General features: G+C 40.2%; 1 protein-coding gene across 7 annotated transcripts in view; it reads left to right on the top strand.

Annotated features, from left to right (window-relative positions):
- The first annotated feature begins 7,649 nt into the window (after nt 1-7,649).
- The window catches only part of LOC126823510 (fibropellin-1), a 29,000-nt gene continuing 18,429 nt past the window's right edge, over nt 7,650-18,220 (top strand). For 4 of the 7 annotated variants that reach the window (XM_050552399.2, XM_050552403.2, XM_050552401.2 and 1 more), the window contains exons 1-6: nt 7,650-7,758; nt 11,020-11,238; nt 13,128-13,241; nt 15,750-15,866; nt 16,899-17,027; nt 17,886-18,020. In XM_050552399.2, coding sequence (XP_050408356.1) covers nt 7,737-7,758; nt 11,020-11,238; nt 13,128-13,241; nt 15,750-15,866; nt 16,899-17,027; nt 17,886-18,020 — 736 coding nt within the window. In that variant the 5' untranslated portion in view covers nt 7,650-7,736. The remainder of the gene's footprint in view (nt 7,759-11,019; nt 11,239-13,127; nt 13,242-15,749; nt 15,867-16,898; nt 17,028-17,885; nt 18,021-18,220) is intronic. The other 3 variants (XM_050552400.2, XM_050552404.2, XM_050552402.2) reach the window with 1 other exon arrangement.

The raw sequence follows: 18,220 nt of genomic DNA, 5'->3' as shown, positions 1-18,220 counted from the left end.
TAACCAGAGGCCACAGGCCGAGGTGTTAAACCTGTTAACGAATGAAGCGTGCTATAAATGAATTGTATCATTGAAACCTGCTCAACATGCTTGTTGTTATTGCACAGAAAACCCACCCCACTGCTCTATATGATTTTTACTAAAACTAGTGTAAACCAGCAAAAGTATGCAATAACATTGAACATGTCTAGTTATTGCACGGTTAAGCTCCAACCAATCTACTAGAGGGAAAACAATCTGCTTATTCAACGAAAAGAACCAAGGAAGATTTCCCGTCCATGCTACAAGACTTGATTCATCACCAGACCACGATTACTCCACGATTAAAACCACGATTTAGTGATAGTGTAAACCATAGGCTAAGCCAGGACGCTGCACACCAAATTCGAACTCCTCCTTAGAACTGCTGATGCTTAACATATAGTTTCATCTTCATCGGACCAAATATGGTAGTCGTCTGAGGGTCCATAAACTTCGTACGGTTGTGTTTAACAGACAGGGGCCATTATTACCCATGGTATGATGGAACTAATCATTTATTTTAAAATTTCATCAATATCGGAAAACAAGTGTGACCTCTCTCTGTACAGCCCACAAACAAATCTGAAAGGATGTTTGGGCGCACATGTGGGCGACGATTTAATACTTCCACGTGAAAATGTCGGCATATAAAACCCCCTAAATCGGTCCAGTGGTTAAAATTCTGTTAAAAGAAAGCCGAACAGTTACGCCATTTGAAAATGCATGTGACTAACGTGATTTTCTTAAATAAATTATCCTAAATGGACACCTATTCAGATTTTAGTACCCTGTATCCAGATTTGAACGATTGTTGCATTTATCTGTCTTACTATGCATAGTCATTGCTTGGAGATTCATTATCGATATTCATTTCTGTTTTTGGGGCGATACAGCGAAAAGGAAGTCCATCTGGCCCAGTTTATCACAATCTAATAAAAATACAGGTCCTATTTCGTTTCGTGTTTTATTCTTCAAAATTTCGTTTTACTTGTCTGCACTATACTAGGATCTGAAAGAGTTGGCAATAATCCGTGTTCTTGGGGATGTCAAGCATTAGCCAATCAAATGGTTTCTTCAATATAGAAAAGAAAATGAAATGAAATGAAATGGGGTTTAATATCCTACTGTATTGCACCGACTGGACTAATAAAGGCGGACATACGCCATACTGTGTTTTATGGGGGAAAATAACAAAATTGGCCCAGGCAGCGGCAATATGGCCTACTCTTATATCGACTTCCAACTGCCAAGGTATATTTTACGTGCACGTCAATGTATACACGGGACCTCGGTTTTCCGTCCCATCCGAACGACTAGACAGCTGTCCTGGCCAGGCCCTCTGTCCTGCACCACTGACAAAAGGAAACCACGTCCTCGGAATATCCCGATGAACTTTCTCGGCCAATACAGCCAGCGTCTTACCCACTTAGCCACCGTGGCCCCCTCACAATCATAGACAGCGTAACAAGGCAAAAGTACGGCCGTATAGCCACCTAGAAAAATGAAATGAAATGAAATGGGGTTTAACGTCCTACTGTTCTGCTCCGAACTGGGCTAATGAAGACGGGCATACGCCATACAGTGTGCTATGAGGGAAATTTTGCCCGGACAGCGGCACTACGGCCTACTCTTATATCGAATTCCAACTGTCAAGGGATGTTTTACGTGCACGCCAATGTGAACACGGGACCTCGTCGGAAAATCTGGATGAAGTTTCTCGGCCAATGCAGGGATCGAACACCCGACTTCCGGGCTAGTGAGCCAGCGTCTTACCCACTTAGCCACGTGATCCCTTGCCACTGATTGCTTAATCGAATGACTTCCACCATAGGGTCAAAAGTCGTCCGTATGACCCCTGACACAACCTTACACTACAATCGGACATATTTTAATGTAGAAGAGGCCTACCAAAATATATACAAACGAAACGAAATATAGATATGTATTCTAAATGGCGTATATTGCCGGGAATCTTTCTTAAACATACATTACGTAAGAGCTAAATCTGCCTATTGCAGGTCTTTCTTTAGGCCTGAAAAGTTATATAAACTATTAATTAGACAATAATAAACAAAACAAGACCATAATCGACTCTCGATGGCATCGGATAGTCGAGATTTTAACTAGATTAAAATGGTTCGCCATTTAAAAATTTAATTTAAAATGGGAAAGCGAGGCTAAGTCCCGATTATACCAGTGCCCTGGTTACCATTGTGCACACATCTTGTCAAAACTACAAACAATGATAACTTGGCTGAGAGTGAAGTAATTTGAATGAAATTTTCAATATTTTCTTTTTTTATCATCTATTTTTGAATTATTATAACAAGAATGACCAACTCTTTATAAAACTCTTAACTAATGTATCTTTAAGGAGGTAGACCACAAGGAAACTCATTTAGAATGCAGACCCAGTTATTTATACATACTTCTTATTTCTGTGAATTTTCATTAATGTTTTTTAACTAGAATCCATGAAAAGGGTTTTGGTCAATTTCTGGCGGACGGTTAAGCCGGTAAAAAAGCACGACACAGAAGTATTACTTAGTCTGGTTTAAATTGATGACGGGATTACTTAGTCTGGTTTAACTTGATGACGGGATTACTTAGTCTGGTTTAACTTGATGATAGGATTACTTACTCTGGTTTAACTTGATGATAGGATTACTTACTCTGGTTTAACTTGATGACGGGATTACTTAGTCTGGTTTAACTTGATGATGTAATTACTTAGTCTGGTTTAACTTGATGATAGGATTACTTACTCTGGTTTAACTTGATGATGGGATTACCTAGCCTGGTTTAACTTGATGTAATTACTTAGCCTGGTTTAACTTGATGTTTAACTTGATGACTGGATTACCTAGCCTGAATTAACTTGATGATGGGATTACTTACTCTGGTTTAATTTGATGATGGAATTACTTAGCCTGGTTTAACGTGATGGAGTAATTACTTAGTCTGGTTTAACTTGATGATGGGATTACTTAGTCTGGTTTAACTTGATGATGGAATTACTTAGCCTGGTTTAACGTGATGGAGTAATTACTTAGTCTGGTTTAACTTGATGATGGGATTACTTAGTCTGGTTTAACTTGATGATGGGATTACTTAGCCTGGTTTAACTTGATGACGGAATTACTTAGTCTGGTTTAACTTGATGATGGGATTACTTAGTCTGGTTTAACTTGATGATGGGATTACTTAGCCTGGTTTAACTTGATGACGGAATTATTTAGCCTGGTTTAACTTGATGGGATTTCTTAGCCTGGTTTAACTTGATGATGGGTTTACTAAATCTGGTGGATAAAGAGTAACCGGAAATGTAGCTGTCCGTGTACCCCCCCCCCCCCCCACACACACACATCATAGTACACGACATAATTCCAATTCGCGTAGAAAACTACAATCTAATTAAAACACAGGTCACGGTTCGTTTCGTTTTTGTAATTCAAAATTCCGTTTTATGTACGGAGGGTCTGGGCCATGGACGTCATTGGTCTGGACCAACTGTCCACATTTGACGGGATATTCGAGCCGATAACTTATATACTACACTAGTATAACAAAACGAAACGAAATATGCATTAAAATTTTAATCAGATGGAGTAAAGCAATACTTTAAAGTAGCTAAGTCTCTAACTCAATATCATTAAAAATCTTCAACATTGAAAACACGAATTATTTGTCAATTCAAATCAACATTGGTCTGGTGATCTTACGGGGAAAAGATGGGCTTCTGATATCCAATATTCAAGACAAAATAAACATTTTGTCTTTGGTACATGAATCGTGTACCATAATGCGTTTCAGTGCCATTTGGAACACGGGACTCAAAGAACGAGGCTAGACATTACCACATTTTATGTCAAATGGTGACGCTATATTCTTATCTGGAGAGCATGCGCAATAAATACCATCGGTTTAGACTGGAATAACCAAACGCTAAAGATTGTCTTCAATTGAGACTTCTGGCGTATTTCGCACAACATAACTGATTAGAAATTACAGTAAAACAGAAATGATTGAATGTAAATCAGTTTATATACATTTATATTACATTATTATATGTGTTGCGACCCATTTGTGTCAATTTCTAGGCCCAAAATATTAGCGATTTAGCTCCTTTAAACTCTGTTTCACTTCATTCATGCTTTACTGCAAAGGAAGCAAAGCCCGTTGAAATATCGCCCATATAATACTGTATGACGTGTGCTCTTCATCGTTAGTCCAGAGCTGTGGACCAGTGAGCATGGCACTGATCTTGCTGACGAGGAGGGTCTAGGTTCGATCCCGGTGTTGGCCGCGAAGATTTGTAGTCTGGTTTCCCCTTGTCAGTGTTACAGGGCGGGGGCCTGATGAGGAACAGTGAGGCGAAAACCCGAGGTTCCGTGTCGTGCACGTAAAAGAACCCTTGTCAGTTGAAATTCGAAATAAAAGTAGGCCGCAACGTCGCTGGAAAGGCAACTCTATCCACATAGAACACTGTATGACTTATACCTGTCTCCATTAGCCCGTTAAACCCATTTTATTTCATTTGATACAGAATAGGGGGTTGGAAGGCCGGATGGTTAGCACGTGCCCGCTGTTTCATAAGGTCTGTCATTGAGTCAACGGGCGGGGTTTCGATTTCCCGGTTGTACGTACCAAGGAGTAGGATAGCCTGTCCAATCTCGCGGGTTTTCTCCGGTTTCCTCCAACTGCTAAAGACCCCAACGTGCAAGCGAATTATTGAATTAAAATAAATTGAACCATGTGTTAGTCGCGAAATGACCTAGTTTGTGTCGAGTGGACGTTAAACCCCCCCCCCTCTCTCTCTCTCTCTCTCTCTCTCTCTCTATTTGGTACAGAAGAGTGCTTTATGTTGTAGATTATTAAATACCAAAAAGATAAAATCTTACATGTGAACAGACCAAATGACAAATATTATTGATTCTGATATTTGATCACCAGTGTCCAATGTAAATAAAAACACGGTTTATTATCATTAAACATGTGTTATAGCAGTATATATACATGTACATGTGTTTTCACAAAATTAAAAAAAATAAAAAAATAAATCAAGGGTTTTTAGAAAAAAATCATTATAAAGGTTTTTTCCGAATGATTAAAGAAGCTTTATGTTAGGGCTAAATCTGTCCACTGCATGTCTTTATTTAGGTTTTTTACACATGATCAGTCAATAATAGAGCCTCTATCGGATAATCGTGATCAGCCAATAATCGAGCCCCCAGACTATCGGATGATCGTGATCAGCCAATAATCGAACCTCTAGACTATCGGATGATCGTGATCAGCCAATAATCGAACCTCTAGACTATCGGATAATCGTGATAAACCACTAATCGAACCTCTAGACTATCGGATAATCCTGATATTTAATTCAGCAGAACATTTACCATTTTATGGTCTAATCTAAAAATGGAGACGTTTTTTTATTAGCGTAGCAATGGTACTTGGCAATCCAAACTTCAAGTAGTCATAACTTCGCTAAGAATAAAATTATTTGACGGAAATTTTCATAATATTCATTTTTCATTATCTATTTGTGAACAGCGCCATATTTAGATCTTACATAAAATTACACGCATTTCATAAGCACGTGTTAAACTTCAGTTTAACAACAGGATTTGTTTTTATGTGTTGATGTTAGATTTAATCATAATACGACAGGATTGTCTATTACATCATTTCTTGGTACAATATTAACTTTAGAAACAAAAATATTCTATCAAGTCCTCGTAAACAAATAAATCATTAACTTCTGTTTTAAAATATTTCATACGTAAACAACGTTTTATTCATAAATATCCATTGCATAACATGAACATACTGACAAAGACAATACAGGTAGATCATGACACTGTAAACAATAATACAGGTAGTTGTTATTATATATATATATATAAAAAACAATACACCCACCTTCCCAAACAACTCATGTATAGAGGAGAGAGAGAGAGAGAGAGAGAGAGAGAGAGATGGGGTTTAAACTAGGTCTTTTCGGGACTAACATACGGGTCAATTTTATTTCAATAAAATATAACGATATAGCCACCTTCCCCAACAGCACATGTATAGAGGAGAGAGAAAGAATTGGGGTTTAACGTCCACTCAACACAAATTAGGTCATTTCGGGACTAACATATGGTTTAATTTTTTTTTCAATAATTCGCTTGCGCGTAGGGGTCTTTAGCAGTGGGAGGAAGCCGGGGACCCGGAGAAAACCCACGAGGTTGGACAGGCGACCCTACTCCTTGTCACGAACAACCAGGGAATAGAGAAGATGAGCAATGACAACATATAGTAAGTACACAGAGGACACACATTAGTCCCAAAAAGTTAAAACATCATACCGCCCTAACAGTAAAATAAAAAATAAGCACACAAGATGCAAACACTACAATCTAAAACAGATCAGAAATGAAATGAAATGAAATGTGGTTTAACGTCCTCCTGTTCTGCTCCTAACCTACTCTTATATCGAATTCCAACTGTCAAGGGAAAACAGATCAGATGTACGTGATAATCATTTCACCGAATTGATCTATGATTATTAAACAAATATATCACTATTTTTTTGGGAAGTATGCTATGAGGGAAATTTTGCCCGGACAGCGGCACTACGGTCTACTCTTATATCGCATTCCTACTGTCAGGGGATCTTTTACATGCACGCCAATATGTACACGAGACCTCGGTTGTTCGTCCCATCCGAACGACTAGACAGCTGTTCTTGTCAGCCCCCCCCCCGTCCTGCAGCACGGACAAGGGGGAAGCACGCCGGAAAAGATGCCCGCGCTGTCGAATGATTGATATAAAGATTACAATATGTATGACCTACTCAAGGGTTAACGCTAGAGATGTTTACATCTCGTGACCTTAAGGAAATCTGCAGGTGACCTTGGTAAATAGATCTAACTTTCTAGTATTGCCAAAGTGTCCATAATCTCAAAATAATCAGGAATTGTGATGAAGAGACGTTTCATGCCTTGTCTTTACAGGGTGGTTGGGAGGCGGAATGGTTTAATGCGTGCGCGTTGCATCATGAGGTCTGTCATTGAGTCAAGTGGCGTGACAAGGAGTATGGTCGCCTGTCCAGCCTCTGGGTTCTCCAGTTGAAATAAAATTGAACCATATGTTAGTCCCGAAATGACCTGGCTTGTGTGGAGGAGACCTTAACCCATCTCTCTCTGTCTCTGCCTCTCTCTCTCTCTCTCTCCCACTGCTAAAGACCCCTACGCGCACGGAAATTATTGAAATACAATTAAACAATATGTTAGTCCCGACATGACCTGGTTTGTGTGGAGGGGACCTTAACCCATCCCTCTCTTTCCCTGTCTTTAGAAAATATATTACAGTTTTAATTTTAAAACCCTCGTGGTCGTCATTATGACGCACGTATGTTTCAAATTTAATGTTGACTAGCGGTAAACGTGCTGTTTAAAAGGAACGGAAACTGGGATACAATTCAATACATATCACAAACAATAACTATAGATTCATACCTTGCCACACCCTAATACCTGGTATTTGACGGACACCTGTCAATCAGTGTAGGTATACTACAGGGTGTGGTCGCCTCCACCTATAGTTGTAAGTATACCTGTATGACTGACAGGTGTATATTATAGATATAAAATAGTAATACACCTGTAATTAGTATATAGTCGGCTCCTGATACAGGTGAAACATACCGACATTATAACATCAACATGAAGACCTTCCTTATCTTAGGTAAGTGTTGCATTTTTATATTAATATAGTTATTAGCAATAACGAATGTCGTACTCTGAGCAGGGTATGCTTATTCTTTCTAGAACACATGATGTATAAACAATTGGACGGTTATGGTTTAGGCCAAAAATATGTAAATTTGCTTGAGGTCGATAAATCACCTCTCATTCACATTATGCAAAACGTAAATGTGCCCACAAAGGAGTCTAAATTAAGACAAAATGTATATCTTTGGACTGTTTGTTTTGTTTTACCCGACGACGGATGTTTTCTCGAAACGTTGTTTTGAATTATAATCCATTTCTGGTATTATAAATAACGTGTTCCACAAGTTCTGGTAACTTGTTCCTTGTTATTATTATTACATGGCAAATGATAAAATGAAATAGTAACAAATGAAATTACAACAAATGAAAGAGTATAACATTTAAGAGCAACAGATGAAAGAGTAAAACTTGAATAAGTAAAACGTCCATTCGACACAAACAAGGTCATTTCGGGACTAACATATGGTTTAATTTTATGTCAATAATTCGCTTGAGCGTAGGGGTCTTTAGCAGTGGGAAGAAACCCGGGGGACCCGGAGAAAACCCACGAAGTTTGATAGGCAACCTTCCTGTTTAACACGTACAAGCGGGGAATCGACACCATCCCCACTTGTCTCGATAACAGACCTTATGATCCAATATGTATCTCGATGTTCCTCTGTTAGTATAAGGCGCTGAATAAAACCACAATCGCTTTTAGATAGACACTCAATTCATTCACTGTAGATTTTCTTTTTAAAGATATGCTTTGAAAGAGCACGTGTTATGTTTTCGATATATTTCTGTTTACTTAGCGAGGTCGGTCAGGTAGACTATACCCTGGGAAGTTTGACTTCTGTAATTGTATAAATATACTAAACAGCAAAATAAAACGTCAGTACGATTTCAAAATCAGAGAGGCACTTTAATCAAATCATTCTAGAAAACCAGGTATGAGGGTGCATTTTATAGGGCTAGTCCCGATGAACATCACGTGCAATTACACGAGTTACATGAAAGTCATGGAGAACACATTAGCAACTCAGAAGTCAGGTTGCGTTTTTGAGAACATTTCCTGGGTTCAATTCTGTGTTTGGGAAGGAACCTTATTGCTTAGGTAAACTAGGAGATGCGGTCACAAATGTACAATAAAAACATTTGCCAAGTTTTAAGCAATGCGTCTATTCAGAGTAGCATACCAACCTGACGTTTCTTTTGCTGCTAAGTATATAATAATGGCCACCGAAATGAAATGAAATGAAATGGGGTTTAACGTCCCACTGTTCTGCTCCTATACTGTATGGGTTAATAAAGACGGGCATACGCCATACAGTGTGCTATGAGGGAAATTTTGCCCGGGCAGCGGCACTACGGTCTACTCACCCGAAAGACTAGACAGTTGTCCTTGTCAGGCCCTCCGTTCTGCACCACTGACAAGGGGAAACCACGCCGGAAAATCTGGATGAACTTTCTCGGCCAATGCAGGGATCGAACACGTGACCTCCAGACTAGCGAGCCAGCGTCTTACCCACTTAGCCACCATGGCTCTCAATAATGGCCACCAGTTATTGCGATAATGTTTATTATTAATTACATTTTCGGTATCTCCCGTGGTATCGATCCGTTCTACTCCAAAATTTTAAATGACTGAAAATATTTTATGAAAATATACATAAAATGCTTCCCAAAATATTCTAATTAGATTCAAAGTTATTGAATTTTAAAATCCGGGATCGACATCAATATTGTAATCAGATCGGTCAGGTAGTATATTATGTCTTTCCTTGGGAAGTTTGACTCCTGTTATTGTATAAATGTTTGTCCTCCTACTGAGATAAAGAGGGTTGGGATTAGATCATAAGGTCTGTTATTGAGTCAGGTGGTGTAGGTTCGACTCCCAGCTTGTACGTGACAACGACTAGGACGGCCATTCTTACCTTCTGTTTTTTTCTCAGGGTTCCTTCAACTGCTTTAGACCCCTACAGTAGTTCTTGTCCAGTGTACATTACCCCTCGTCCCTGTACTGAAATGAAATTAAATAGGGTTTAACTTCCTACTGTTCAGCTCCGACTGGGCTAATTACAACTGCCAAGGGATCTGTTACGGGGCCTCGCTTTTTTGTCCCAGTTATCCTTGTCAGGCAGTCCATCCGGCGCTAATGAAAAGGGAAAACCAGCCATAAAATCAACGAACTTTCTCAGCCAACACAGCGTCTTACTCACTGAGCCGCCGTGACACACCCTCCCCCTTCGTTGAAATACCATCGATTGAACTGTCGAGGATTAAAATGGCTAGAATAGTTATACGTGTTTCAATATTTTCACAGCTATGTTCACGTTGCTCTTTTACGAGGGTGGACCGGATATGCAGCATTTTGTTCTTTACTGGCAATTAAAAATGAAATGGGGTTCAACGTCCTACTGGTCTGTTCCGAACTGGGCTAATGAAGACGGGCATACGCCATACAGTGTGCTGTGAGGGAAATTTTGCCCGGACAGCGGCACTAAGGCCTACTCTTATATCGAATTCCAACTGTCAAGGGATCTTTTACGCGCACGCCAATGTGTACATGGGACCTCGGTTTTTCGTCCCTCCGAACGACTAGACAACTGTCCTTGCCAGGCCCTCCATCCTGCATCACTGACAAGAGGGAACCACGCCGGAAAATCTGGATGAGAGAGAGAGAGAGAAATGGGGTTTAACGTCCACTCGACACAAACTAGGTCATTTCGGGACTAACATATGGTTTAATTTTATTTACATAATTCGCTTGCGCGTAGGGGTCTTTAGCAGTGGGAGGAAACCGGAGGACCCGGAGAAAACCCACGAGGTTGGACAGGCGACCCTACTCCTTGCCACGTACAACCGGGGATTCGAAACCACGCCAGTCGACTCAATGACAGACTGTATGATACAGCGCGCACACGCTAACCATTCAGCCATCCAACCCCCCTAAATCTTGATGAACTTCCTCGGCCAATGCAGGGATCGAACACCCGACCTCCAGTCTTGCGATCTAGCCTCTTACCCACTTAGCCACGTGATCCCCTGGTAATTAAAATGCACATTGTCGATGCCTTCGATAAACTAATAACAATTGCACCCGAAACTCCACTGATCTTGGTGTCCTAAAGATCCCAAGAGTACTGCGATGACTTCATTCTCAGTTCTCGGTCCATAGTGCGGTGGTATTTGTTAGTTCAGTTTCAATTTTATTTTCTATTTCCATGTTTAGCTACCTGTCTGGTGTATGCAATTAGAACTGGGGCGACGGCTGCCTGTACCCATGGAGCCTTTATTCCGCATGCTGATTGCAGTAAATTCTACAGATGTAACTGGGGCAGTAAGATAGAAATAGACTGTCCACCTGGATTACAGTTCAACCCAGCAGTTAGCGTTTGTGATTGGCCGGATAACGTCGAATGTACATCAGGTACCAACCCAGCCTCACCAAGTTAGTATTAATACATTACCCTTTTTAACGGCATACCTCCAGGGCCGGATTTAAATAGTAAGGCCACTTGCAGATTTTGTCAAGGTCACAAGATGTAAATAGGGTTGGGGTTAGGGCACATGATTGTTGCCGAGGGTTTGGGTAAGGGTTAAGCTTAGGGTGATACTAGCCCGGTTTACATGTCGTGACCTTGACGAAATCTGCAGGTGCCCTTAATATCTAGATCTAACCAGAGGCCCAGCTATGTGTTAGGGGACATCAAACATCAGTCAGCTGGACCGCCTGTTTTTTTTTTAACTTGAATTTATTATGACATAAGGAGAAGATAACTCGTCCTCTCTCCGTGTTGTAAAGTGAAATTAGATATACCAATGTTATTTTTTTTTATATTACGCCTTGATAATAACTAAATTAAACCAACTTGTCCATTTTGATTATTGAACCAGTTTTTGGACTTATAATCCTTTAAAGGGCGTATATCACTATTGTTTGGAATCTTAAACAGACGAAATGGGATTAAAAGCCCATTTTAATATATTATGAATGTATGTGAATTGATTTATAATCAATCTTTAAAAAAAATGTTGTAATTTTTAACCAATTACGTTCGATGAAATACGTGAACAGTTCAAAATGGACGACAATCGTTTACGTCTGCTTAGTCCATTCTACACGGAACGTTATTGTTATCATCAGGACTCAGACTAGCAATTATTTGCCCATTGACTTCAATGTTAAATGGCTGTAACATCACAGGCTGTAGCTTTTTGCTCAACATTCCGTTGCTTCCAATCTTTATAGGCACAATGGGGACAACATTTGGCAATCTCCTCATCATAATTTTGTAGGGGGTTGACCGTTTAGATTTTTGCTACGGGGTGAAAATCTCTCTTTCGACACAATGATTGCTTTGCAGAAAGACACTTTACACCCCCTATCCCTCCGCTGTAAAATCATCTGTATTACCCACAACTGCTATGAAATTGCAAATTTGATCCTTTTTCTCCAATTCTAGACCAAAAAGTCAACCCAAAAATGCAGGAAGAGAGAAGAAAAAAATTAAAGGAAAAATTGTCTATTTATAACTTGCACTACACTCATGAAATAAGGGGAAATAATTACTAGTCTTCGTCCATTTTGTGGTTATTATTTTTAATTACCCCCGCGTTGTCTTCTGGGATATGTTTTCCTTTTATCATTTCAAACAACGCTCGAAACCATCGTAGAATAAACGACTCGTGCACTGATTATAAAATGTTCATTGTGTCTTAAATATTGGATATTAGGATCACATATAATATTTTTACGGCAAGATCACAGACATCAACATTGATTGAAATGGACCAATACTAGATTCTAATTCATGTTTTTAATTTCAAATACTGAGGAAAATATTGAGTCTGAGAGGTTTAGCTCCTTTAAGAGATTGACTTTTGATCATGTTGTAATTTTAAATGAGAGAGAAATGGGGTTTAACGTCCACTGGACACAAACTAGGTCATTTCAGGACTAACACATGGTTCAATTTTATTTCTATAATTCGCTTGCGCGTAGGGATCTTTAACAGTGTGAGGCAACCGGAGGAGCCGGAGAAAACCCACGAGGCTGGACAGGCGACCCTACTCCTTGTCACGTACAATCGGTGAATCGAAACCACGCCAGTTGACTCAATGACAGACCTTATGGGGGGGGGGGGTTGGTTAGCACGCGCGCGCTGTATCATACGGTCTGTCATTGAGTCATTAGTCCCGAAATGACCTAGTTTGTGTCGAGTGGACGTTAAACCCCATTTCTCTCTCTCTCTTAGATCTTATGATACAGCACCCCGCCCCCCTAATTATAGATGTGTCGAGTTGTATATGTAAGTTTATATTTTGTGTATATTATAGACGCCTGTGATTCCAGTCCGTGTGTTAATGGTGTTTGTTATGAAAGTAGTACGACCACCAGTGGTTATACCTGTTCGTGTGCTACTGGATATACTGGTGACAGATGTCAAACAAGTAATATTATATTTAACTAGTTCAGCTCTGACCTTAGGTCTCATTACACTCGCCCTGTACGTTCAGTAACCGTCCTATTGAATCCATAGTCAATTTTACTGGGCAACTTTTTACTGCTAAACGGTGGGGTGTCAATCGGTCCCCTCACATCAAGTTGCCTTTTCGCCGCCATGACACTCTAAATATTGGTCAACGTCCATATTTAGGAATGTCGGCCATACAAGACGAAACGAAATTTAGGTAAAAATTGGAATCTTTGAAAAAAACTAGAATCTTCACTTATTTATTGCTTTGCCTAAAACTAACATTCCAGGTGTATAATGAGGGGTAAACCAATTTACTTTCATATTCAGTATTTATTGTGGGACTTGGTGACCGATAATGTTTTAACAAAATCATAGTAAAACGTACACCTTGCTTCTCTAGTTTTATTTTATTTTTAAAAAAATACATAAATAACACGGTTGTTTTTTTTTCTCTAAAAGTAATGAGACCTACGTTCAGAGCTGAACTAATATTTAACGTACTATTATTATCCGATGTGGTTCCCGCCTACTCTTATATCGAGGGTGGCTAAGTGGGTAAGACGCTGGCTCGCTAGCCTGGAGGTCGGGTGTGCGATCCCTGCATTAGCCCAGAAAGTTCATCCAGATTTTCCGACGTGGTTCTCCATTGTCAGTGAAGCAGGAAGGAAGGCCTGACAAGGACACCTGGCTAGTCGGTCGGATGGGACGAAAAACCAAGGACCCGTGTACACATTGGCGTGCACGTAAACGATCCCTTGACAGTTGGAATTCAAATTTAAGAGTAGGCCGTAATGCCGCTGTCCGGTCAAAATTTCCCTCATGGCACACTGTATGGCGTATGCCCGTCTTCATTAGCCCAGTATAGGTGCAGAATAGTAGGACGTTAAACCCCATTTCATTTCATTTCATTTATATCGAGGGATGTTTAACGTCCAACCCGAACGACTATACGTTGTTCCTTGCCTAGCCCTCGGTCCTGCACCACTGACAAAGAGGAATGAATGAAATGGGGTTTAACGTCCTACTGTTTTGCTACTAAACTGGGCTAATGAGGGAAATTTTGCCCGGGGAGCGACGCTACGGCCTACTCTTATATCAAATTCCAACTGCCAAGGGATCTTTTACGTGCACGCCAATATGTACACGAGACCTTGGTTTTTCATGCCATTCGAACGACTAGACAGCTTTCCTTGTTAGGTCCTCCGTTCTGCATCACTGACAAGGGGGAACCACGCCGGAAAATCTGGATGAACTTTCTCGGCCAATGCGGGGATCGAACACCCGACCTCCAGGCTAGCGAGCCATCGTCTTACCCACTTAGCCACGTGATCCCCTGACAAAGAGGAACCACGACAGATAATCCAGATGAATTATGACCTATGGTTGTCATTCAGTCATTGTTGTTTGTATTTTAGAGGAGAGCCGAAAAAAGCTCCCAAAAGCTCCCCCAGTTTCGATAAGAAGAGTGATTTAGAAATTAAGGAGAATGATCTGATATTAAGGAGAGTGATTACTTGTGTGTATGGGAAATGATTCTGAAGATCAATAACTGCATGTTATTCCTGGTTTGATAAATGAAAATAAACGCTCATGACTTTGTAAAGGAGAACGATTTTCAATTTTAAGGAGAGGGCAAAAACCTCCCCTCGGTCGACATTCAGGTGAGCGAGAGATGTTCGAGAGCGATCGCTCGCCTTTATAAACAGTATACAGGTCACAATTCTATGGAATACAATTACTGCTTTTTACTGAGCGACGTTTCGACTAGGCTTCTCTAGTCATCATCAAGCTATGATAAAAAATGAAAATATGACAGGACAATATATACATGTACACCACAATGCTAAGTTAATGATGACAAACCAGGGATGTAACTTAATTACGTGTACCTAATGGTAATCTGATTTAATTGTACGCTAATAAGTAATAATACCAATTAACCTAAAAAATTGACTAATTGATTAATGGATAAGTTGTTGTGGAGTATACACAATGATTAGTGGGTTTTAATAATACAAACGTTGCAAGAAAATGAAAATTGATGAAATGTTATCAACGACCCCTTTCACTGAAATAAATACAAATGGTCAATTTTTTAGGTTAATTGGTATTATTACTTATTAGTGTACAATTAAATCAGATTACCATTAGGTACACGTAATTAAGTTACATCCCTGGTTTGTCATCATTAACTTAGCATTGTGGTGTACATGTATATATTGTCCTGTCATATTTTCATTTTTTATCATAGCTTGATGATGACTAGAGAAGCCTAGTCGAAACGTCGCTCAGTAAAAAGCAGTAATTGTATTCCATAGAATTGTGACCTGTATACTCTAGTTCAATTACTAAATGCCATTGAAACAGTTTATAAACAGTAACTGATAAAGACGAGAAACCCTTGGTTGAACGTCGACAGATAATTTCTATTTCATATAATTGTTGTGTTATGTTATTGGTTATGATTTTATTTTAATTTTAGCTGCAGATGATAAGTGTGCAAGTAACCCATGTGTACGAGGAACTTGTTATAGCGGTACCTTTACCTTTACCTGTACCTGTCCTGTCAACTATGGTGGCGATAGATGTCAATATTACGGTAAGTCTACCTGGTCTCTCACCTGTTCTGGGGTGGGGGCCGAATGGTTAGCACGCACGCGCTGTATCATAAGGACTGTCATTGAGTCAACTGGCGTGGTTTCGATTCCCCTGATGCACGTGACAAGGAGTAGGATCGCCTGTCCAACCTCGTGGGTTTTCTCCGGGTCCTCCGGTTTCTCCCACTGCTAAAGACCCCTACGTACACGAATTATGGAAATAGAATTGAACCATTAGTCCCGAAATGACCTAGTTTGTGTCGATTGGACGTTAAACCCCATCTATCTCTCACCCTCTCTCTCTCTATCTCTCTCTCTCTCTCTTTGATCTGTTCTATAGTCAGTCACTCCGCCAGTGGTGTTTAACGTCCGCTTCGACCTAGGGTATTATCGCAGACAAGTGTTTCCTGCGAGAGGAATTAAACAAATGACTGTTCTTGTTGTTGATCTAGTGTTTAACGTCCGCTTCCGCCGAGGGTCATATCGCAGACAAGTCTTATTTTCATTTTTATTATCTTAGCGCATGTGCAGGAGAGTAAAACCACCAGGTAGAGGTAGCCCGTCTCTCCAAGACAACGACCGAAAATCAGGTAGACACTCTAGACCACTAGGCCCTTATTAGGAAAACTTGCGTCGTTCGATGCGTGTGTAAAATTTTCAGTGCAAAGTTGTTCTTGTTTGAAGAAAATCGGATAAACTCGAAAGAAAAACAGCTCCAAACTTTGAAATATTTGTATGATAAAACATTCTTCAAAGCCGTCGTCATGGACAACGCCGTTGGTAATCCGGGAACTTGAAAGTTGTTCCAATGACGGACTTTGTCACACAGCCGAGGCTGGATGTAGGGTACTGGAATCTGCTGAGGTTTGCCGAGTGACTTTTTGTCATTGAGGCAAGTCACGTGGTTTTCATTCCCAGCTCGTATATGGCCAAAAGTAGGTTCGCATGTCCAGCCCAGTTGGTTTTCTCCGGTTAACATTCTTTCTCAAAATAAAATATCGATAATTATTTGGCTTTTTTTTGTTTTATTTCAGTGGGTTCCACTTACTGTAACCCGAACCCCTGTCAGAACTCTGGTCAGTGCACGGAATCAACGTCCAACAGTAACGGGTTTATTTGTTCCTGTGTAGGCTCTTATACTGGAACTAGGTGTGAGACACCCAGTGAGTAGTTCTCAATTATATTTCAGGAAACGTATTGGGGGGGGGGGGCAGATCTATTTATTAAGGTCACCTGCATATTAATCCAAGGCCACGAGATGTAAACAGTGTTAGGTCACTTGATTGTTGCCGAGGATTGTTGGTTAGGTTAAAGCTTAGGACTAGGCCTTGGGTTAGGGTTAACGCTAGCCCTGTTCACATCTCGTGACCTTGAGGAAATCTGCAGGTGCCCTTGGTAAATGGATCTGACTAGTCTGTGTCTACGGTTATATGCCGTCTGACTTACCATGTTTTTATTTTGTAAAATTCAAATATTTTTCATACATATTTAGCCAGGTGTGCTGCAATCGTTTCATGTGTTCCAAAGTGTGCCGATGGCAAAAAAAGGTTGAGAACCACTGGTCTAGAAATGAAGAGTCCAGGGGGAGAACGATCTAAGTCACATTTTTATCTTTTCGCATAAAAGGGCAAAACAGAATTTTGGACGAGAATGCTTGACAGAACAGAACAATGAGTAATTTTAAATACAACTTCATAATGATGTTTAATACGAATCATAATTACCAATACAACTGACTTCAACTTCAGTCAAATTAAGGTCAAATAAATACGATGGACTTGTACATGTATTTGTCCGGGAGGCCATTTCAGAAGGGCCTTGGTTCGATATGACTCCGATCGTTTTTACCTGAAATTGATTGTTCCACAGTAAGCTTATACAATTTGCTACCAGACGGCGCCATTAACTGGGGTTCATTGAAAAAGTGACTTAGATCGTTCTTCCTCGGGACTCTTCAAATACTGGTCCACGATCGCCACGAATCACTTGTTGTTTTATCATTATTTGTTTGTATTAAACAGGTTCAGGGAATACAGAAGTACTCTGTGCTTCAAATCTTCCTGGCACTAACTGTTTAAATGGCGGAGCTTGTGCTTGGTATTACGGGTACTACTGCTCCTGTTTATCATCATACACAGGCCCAAGATGTGAAACACGTAAGTGCAGTTATCTCCCCTGTACACTCTTTATCGTGATAGTTGCTATCAATCCTTTTCACAGAGGATTACGAAAGTCGTCTAATATCTCTGTAAAAGATGACTACCTTCAACACGGCGTCAATCATTGGCTCAATGGCGCTTGCATTGTTTACATAAGATGTTACTGTTTCGGGCGGAATGGTGCCTTTTACTCATGT

The sequence above is a fragment of the Patella vulgata genome, chromosome 6 (genome assembly GCF_932274485.2).
Source record: "Patella vulgata chromosome 6, xgPatVulg1.2, whole genome shotgun sequence".
Classification (NCBI taxonomy): Eukaryota; Metazoa; Mollusca; class Gastropoda; family Patellidae; genus Patella; species Patella vulgata.
The sequence above is the reverse complement of the archived record's forward strand: the minus strand, read 5'-3'. Positions and strand labels throughout refer to the sequence as shown.